This window comes from Sinocyclocheilus grahami, unplaced genomic scaffold (assembly GCF_001515645.1).
Source record: "Sinocyclocheilus grahami isolate Dianchi unplaced genomic scaffold, SAMN03320097.WGS_v1.1 scaffold428.1, whole genome shotgun sequence".
Classification (NCBI taxonomy): Eukaryota; Metazoa; Chordata; class Actinopteri; order Cypriniformes; family Cyprinidae; genus Sinocyclocheilus; species Sinocyclocheilus grahami.
Window position 1 is genome coordinate 947,619 of NW_015505607.1, and position 7,489 is coordinate 955,107.

General features: G+C 37.2%; 1 protein-coding gene across 1 annotated transcript in view; it reads right to left on the bottom strand.

The window, feature by feature from the left end:
• Positions 1 to 6,796, bottom strand: part of LOC107551605 (neural cell adhesion molecule 1-like) — a 50,226-nt gene extending 43,430 nt beyond the window's left edge. Inside the window, exons 1-3 of the mRNA XM_016233271.1 lie at positions 6,720 to 6,796; positions 2,676 to 2,885; positions 1,566 to 1,709 (exon numbers count right to left, since the gene is read on the bottom strand). Of these exons, the coding sequence (XP_016088757.1) occupies positions 1,566 to 1,709; positions 2,676 to 2,742 (211 nt within the window). The 5' untranslated portion in view covers positions 2,743 to 2,885; positions 6,720 to 6,796. The remainder of the gene's footprint in view (positions 1 to 1,565; positions 1,710 to 2,675; positions 2,886 to 6,719) is intronic.
• Positions 6,797 to 7,489: the final 693 nt, after the last annotated feature.

The window sequence follows — 7,489 nt, forward strand, 5'->3', positions numbered from 1 at the left end:
GTAGGTGATAGAGGTGCTCTCCCACAGCGGCATCTCCGTCTGTCCATCCAAACACCTCGCGAAAATGCACCAGGAAGTTCTGCAGACCTTGAACGACGGGGTTGGCCTGAGCCCAGATAGTTTCCACCCATTGCAGTGCAGGTCCTGTTAGCAGGGAGATAATAAAAGCGATTTTAGAGGTGTCGGTGGGATATGAGTGCGGTTGCATCTTAAAGGTGAGATTGCACTGGAGGAGGAATCCGTTGCACTCCTCCGCCGAACCAGAGTAGGGCGCCGGTCGAGCCATGGGACTAGCGATGATGGTAGGCGAAGAAGTGCTTGTTGGGATGGATGAGGGGATGGGTGGGGATGGCAGCGGTGCCAGTGGATTTCGTAGCACTCGCCGTAGCGAGTCTACGAGCTCCTGGAAAGGTTCGGGGTGACTCATCTGTGCCGTCGGTGTTGGTCCGGTCTTCTGTTACGGAAGAGGTTTGCCACAACAGGTTCGTTTTATACAAAACAGTTTATTTGGTCACAGTGAGTACTGGTGTTGAGTCCGGAGGAAGTGAGGGTGAGGGAAAGGTCCGTGAGAGAGTGAGGAGGATATGGAGAGGGGAGAAATCCGAGTCTTTTGCTTGAGTGTGGCTGGAAGGGATCCGGGGGAAGCACACACCTCAGCGATCCGGGAACTAGGAGATACAGGAGACACTTGGAGACGAGGAGACACTAGGAGGAACACAGGAGGTAAGTAATGCAAGAAGTATTCAAAGGTAATCAGTAGCAAAGTCATTGAGTCCTCTACGTGTATACGAGACCGGACAGTGAGGGTGTGTGAGGTGTGTGCTTTTATGCAGGCTGGAAATGAGGTGCTTGATTTGTGACAGGTGCGGGTGCTTAGAACTCAGGTGAGAGGGATTGTTGTGATTGGGTGGTGGCGGAGCCTGGCCGATCTGTTACAAGTGCACACTACACAGTATACACTGGATACCTCTTAATTAAAAAAAAATAGAACCCTGCAGCAATAATAAGAGTAGTATGTAACAATGAGAGAGTGTTTTGTGTTGTGCTTCATCCGAACTGCTCAGTCAAACTAAAAAAAAGAGCACAGAAGAGGTTAACGAGAGAAATGTGGAAAATGTGTTATTTACATAGAGCAGTTTGGTTTTCAAGCTCTGCTACAATTAGTGGTTTCGCAGTGAAAATTTCATCTAGCAGTGGCCTGTGAGTTCATGTCTCACAGCAGAGATCTGCGGTCACTGTTTCTTCCAGCAGTCTCTGAGGGAGGAGCCCTCCGAGGTTAAAATAGTTTAGAAGAAATAGAGGCTTGAACTGACAAACAAAACAATGCAGATGAAAACAGCATGAAACTTTAAGTTCTCACAATAAAAATGCAGGTGCTTACTGTCACTGTTTTCATTGTCACAGCGCTAGAGAGCTCACTAACTGGAAGAGGGGATGATTTTGACAGGAAAAGTATGGGAGATATTTAAAAACGAGAGAAGTGAAGACACGTAAAACAGAAATATGAGTGTGACATAAGGGAATGAAAGAGAATGACTGAAAGAGATCTGCTCGTGGTACTGTACCATCAGTCTCGGGCTGGATTCTGGTCTTTTTATACTTCCAGATGATAGTTGGGGGCGGCGAGCTGATGACATCACAGATGATGTCAGCGTCATCGCCTTCCTTGAACTCTTGAGGTGATGGAGTGTTTTGGAAAGTGAGTTTCTCTGAAAAAGACATTTGAAATGCTCTTCAGTTGTACCACTACTGCAAAAATCCTTTTCTTAATCTGCATTTTTGTCTTGTATTTCAGTAAAAGCTTGAAAAGCAATGTCGCATTAGATATTAAGGAATATTTTGAGAAAGAAAATATGTAAACATACTTAATATATTTCTGAGAAAGATTAAAGATTTTTTTCCCATTGGGTAAACAGTTTATTTCTGGTTTGAAAAATAAACTTCAAGATGATAAATTATCTGAAATATATTATTTTAGTAAGTATCCTTGAAAAAAGTGGCATGCTGATCAGCTGTTTTTTTTTTAAATGACATCAATAATGAAATAAAAACAATTACATAATATTTCATAGAACAATTTATATTTATGAATAAATGTTAAATGTTATTTTATTAAATACATTAATTTTAATTGTTGCATTTTTAATAATTAATCATATATATTTAATTACAAAAATATATATATATATACAATTTATTATAAGAAGTATATTAGATAAGTTGTCAGAACGGCATAATTAAGTACAAAAACACAGAGGTTATGGCAGGATTAGTTCACTTTAACGAAGCCAACCCTCTACATTGCGAGTAAATATATATATATATATATATATATATATATATAGTATAGTATAGTATCGCCAATGGCGATTCAATTGCCAAGGTGTCCATAGAGGGTTGGAAGCATAAAAAAATTTTGTGTGATGATTTCAAGAAATATAATATATATCAAATGTATTCCAACAGCAACTGTTTTCATGCCATATGCGTGGTTGATGTTTAAAACTGACGTGTATCAACCTTATGCTTTCATTATTAGTGTACTGTTTTGTTATTACATGTGGTAAATGTCAAATGATTTATTGTGCTTGGGGTTTACTGTTGGGTCCAAAACAATTTAATTTCCTCATTTCTCATTTCTCAATAAGCCCTTGAAAGGAAAATATTTTACTTACGGAAAATGTTTACGATGACAGTGCCCTGAGATTCCTTGTCCCCACTTTTCGCCACGCACTTGTACATGCCCGCATGGTCGACGTTGGCATTATAGATTGTGAGCGTCGACGAGGGCTCGTCATTCTTGCTGACACTGATGTCTGGTCTGCCTGGCAGGAGCTTCTCCCCATTGGGTGCAAACCAGTCTATGTCCTTAGCATCTCCAACAACTGACAGACAGACAGACAGACAGACAGATAGAGTGAAAACATTGTGACAGACCATCAGCTCATCAGCTATTTAAAGGTAGGGTTGGCGATTTCGGAGAGGCTAGCAATAGCAAGCTAGCTTTGAAAGCATAAGGAGGTAGGACAGCCTATCGTAGCCCTTGGACCGAGGGATATGACTGGACGAACATTTATGGTCCTACACCTTCCACAGACGATATAAACACATATAAATACATTTAGACCACTTAACTTAGTGATTTCTATCAGGATGTGAAGAGACTTTCAACCAGCATAACAAAAAAATGTTTTTGAATTAAATCCCCTACCCTGCCTTTAATAATTCATATGCACAAATATAACGAAATATAGCAATAAACATTTCCTAAAACAGATTTATCTAAATGTTTTACTAAATAATTTTCATATATTTGTTATTATAATATTTATTTTAATATTTAATATATTTTAACATGACTTCATTATCAGGGTGTCTACAGATATATACCAGTTAAATTTAAGACTTTTAAGACCTTTTTAATACCACCTTATATGAAATTTAAGACCAAATTTAGATTACATACATATATGTGTACATTTTTCTTTTTATTTCTTTCTTTTTATTTTTTTAGTGATGCACCAATCTTGGATCATGATTTTTCATGATTCCGGGTTTTTTTTTTCAAGCAAATTGGCCGATTCCAATACTGATCACCATTTTTTTTAAGTAAATTTATTTGTTGTTTATTTGTTCTATAACAGGCAAACTGGCTTAAAACAAAAATATCCATAGACATTTGAAAGCAAGCAATTAGAGGCAACCACTGCATTTTTGTTACATGTATTCCCTATGTGTTGGTGGACTTTTATGTTATGTCCAGTCTTGTGCCATGTTTTGTAGTTCTTAGTATTTTTCCTTGTTGATTAGGTTCCCCTGGTGCTCATTTATCACTCCCCCTTGTTATCTTGTTTAGCTGGTTTCCCTTGTGTATAAATAGTGCTTGTGTTTCACTCGTGGTTGGTCAGTCGTTGTATGCTATCGCTTGTTTCTAGTGTTTCCCTGTTCGTTTATTAATGTATTTCTGTGCTTAGATTCACTTCCCTGCCTGCTCTTTTTTACCTTTGCATAACAATTTTAATTATGATCCAAATAAAGTTGCTACACATAGCATGAACAGTTGTTTTTGATATTAATTCAAATGTATAATTTCAAGATTAAAGGCAAAAACAGAATGGTCTGACTTTAGATATGTGAAATTATGCTACATTAGACACCTGCACAAAACAAAAACCTCAGACGGACTTAAAGAAAATGCAAATTCACTCTCTGACAGCAGGTGGCGCTTATGGAACAGCCGCAATACAGCGTTTCCTTGGTTACCGCTGTAAACAAAACAGTGCTGCGCTTATGTACACGAAGATAAAAGAAAAAGAAAATGCCATCAAAACCTTTCTGAAGACAATCAGTTCCCTTCAGGCTCTGACTGACCTGAGGCTGAGAAACATTTTCCCTGTGAATGCTGCGCATTATAACCAATCAAACGAGATTCTGTTGAGTTTATGAATGCAATGGCCAATCAGGAGTGTTCAGATGAGTCATTACTGAAACGCTGGAGTTTTGTTTCGTGCGCGTGCTTGTTGACTGAATTCTACTCTCTTGTGAATTTTCTCATCATAAACAAAGTGCAGATGTATATACGATGTAAGTAAGAGATTCATTTCACAGCTTCAGTGATTTTAATGTGAGTTGTTTGAGAGTGCTTAAACTCACGCTAGACTATAGTCAGTGATAATGTGATAATGTAAATTCTTTGCTCGCTTTCAGTATATTCACGAGTTCACACTTACATATAATTGGATTGAGCAAGTAGTAAGCATATTTTGCATGCTGTCCTAAGGGAGGACTCCGAGCTCAGAATATAGCCTGAACCCAGAGAACCCCCCATCCCTGGTCTGGGATGAGAATAGTTAAGAGTGAGGAGTTGGGGTGGAGGAGGGATGCCGTAAAACTGTCGTGGGACAGAGGTGAGTTGGCTGTGTGTATATATACAGTATATACATATTATATTGCAAGTTAAGTTGACTATCTAAATGAGCTCCACCTGCGCTGAATTGATTGATTATCTGAACGTGCTCCTCCTGAACCTTGTTAATAAAACATTAATACTTTATTTGCTGTTTGAATAACCACGGAATTTAAACAAAATAATTCAATAGTAACTTACAATGTTTTTATTAAACTGTGATCACATTAAATATAAATTCAGTCATGCTAAAATATTTTATGACATGACACCCATACATTGTCTAAGAAGACATGTTTATGATGTGCATAGTTAATAAATTACAATAACAGTTGACTACTTTTAGCCCACCCTGGAGTTGGTCCACTGCCTATGTTGAATCAACTTGTGGTTGAATCATCTGAAGAGCTATCTCTGTCAGTAAAACGAACAAGAACACAGAGACCAAACTGTGCTGGATGAAGTGGACAATCAATTACAAACAACTGAAACAAAAGACTACATTTTGAAAGTTCACTTCAAAAAATTCAGCTGAGACCTGTGAATAAGCGGCCATTCACCCAGAATCAGTTTTTGCATCCAGTTTTTCAGTTGTTTTGCTATGTGATCATGCGATAGATGCCTTTGACCATTCCATTGTTTTAGGCCGTTTTCAGGTTTAAAAGATTTTTACGTGTCTAGAGACACCTTCATTAAAAAAAAAAAAGGTCTCTGTGCATACCATCAGCTGAAATCCTGCAGGCGCCCCTGGATACATTCATATAACCCCTCATCCCCAATTCAATATTTATATATATTTTTCCTATGTTTCAAGCATTGTGAACAGTGATCTTGCTTTGCCTACTACAGTATTTTCTCCTCTTTGCTTCTGTCTTCAGCATCTCTGGCCTCTGTTAATGCCCGTTTACAGACTTAGTAATATTTCCACACAAATTACATTTTGGGAAATGATTGCAATACAGTTTGTGTGCAGTTCCGGAATAGAGATCAGCCAAAATAAAATTAAAAGTCGATTGTGTGTTTGGCGCAAAAACCGTCCTGTTCCGATTTATGGCCCGAAAATGGCATCTCTCTCTCCGATGTCGCAGTAAAGACCGCAGGGAAAAAAAATCTTCAGCCTGTCCAATGACAGTCATTGGGTCCGTCAGACTGGAGACGTTTTTGCGGTGACCAAAAATATTTAAAAACCACCAAATCTGAATTTAAGACTTTTTAAGGCCTTTTATTAGGAAAATTTTATTTAAAACATTTTAAGACTTTTTAAGATCCTGTGGCCAATTTCTAATTTTATTTCTGCAACAAAAATATTCATAATATATTCACAATGTTAAATGTATTGTTCAGTGCTACTTAAGGACATATTCAAGCTGGTTAATGTGCAATAAAATATTTTTACAAATCTTATGAAAATAAAAAAGTGAAATAATATTGCTGTAAATAAGTCACATTTTCCTTTTCCCCATTTGATGAGTCCTCTGAATAATTCAGGTGTTCCTCATTTATAATAGAGGTTGTTTTTGCTTTTCATCTACCATCATTCTACCACCAACATTACATTTCACTCCTCTGGATCAAAAATCTAAAATTCACACACTGATTTACTGAAAAAGTCAGGTAGGTCAATGAATTTACCTGCTGTAAATAAGCACATCAAAGCTTTAGTCAACCTTGCCCACCCATCAGAATGAAAGGGCTTGTACTTAAATGCATTGAACAGAGCAGTGAGAGCAGGTTTGAAATCAAAAGCACTTTGAGAAGGTTAAATGTGACGTGACCCCCGCATTGTTTTATCACAAGAGGGTCATCTTCCTACCTTCACACAAAAAGAATTTGGATTCTCCCACGCTGATCTCTCCCTGGACTGGAGTGATTTCCACTTGCAAGGCAGCTGGAGAAGAGAGAGACAGAGAGAAATCCAAATTTCAGAAATAACCTACATGGATACGATACACAAATCAAACAAAGGAAATGAAAACTATGTCTTTTCAAAATCAACTAGTTAGTCGATTGGCTGAATGATTAATCAAAAACCATTTCTTATAATGCCAGATATTTTTGGAGCAGTTTTCTATAGCAGGTACGAATGGAATGAATAATTAGGGCTGGGCGATATGGCCAAAAAAATATATCACGATAATTTTTTTCATATCAGTCGATATCGATAATTATCACGATAAATGTCAAATCTTTATTTCTTTCAAGTTTAAAGCCAGATTTTTGCTCCAAAGTGAAAGTTGTAGAAACCAGACCATTCATTTTCCTTAACAAAATAAATATCTAAATAGAAAAATGAATTTCTTAGTTTCTGCATGTTATAATGAGTGATATTGTTTCAAATCAAGAAACAGGTTTGGGTTGCCTGATAATATTAATAATAATTATATCACTTTTTGTCTCTTAGAAATGTACATTTGATAGTAGCTTGAGTTAGGATGCAGAGGTAAATTTTTGTTCATTATCAATTATCAGATTTGAAGATTACAGTAAGATTTAACTTCTACTGTTAATAAGATTTTGGTAGGCTACTATTAGATGGATAGCCTAAATGTTCTAATTCAGATGGGCTACCTGTTTTTTTTTTTT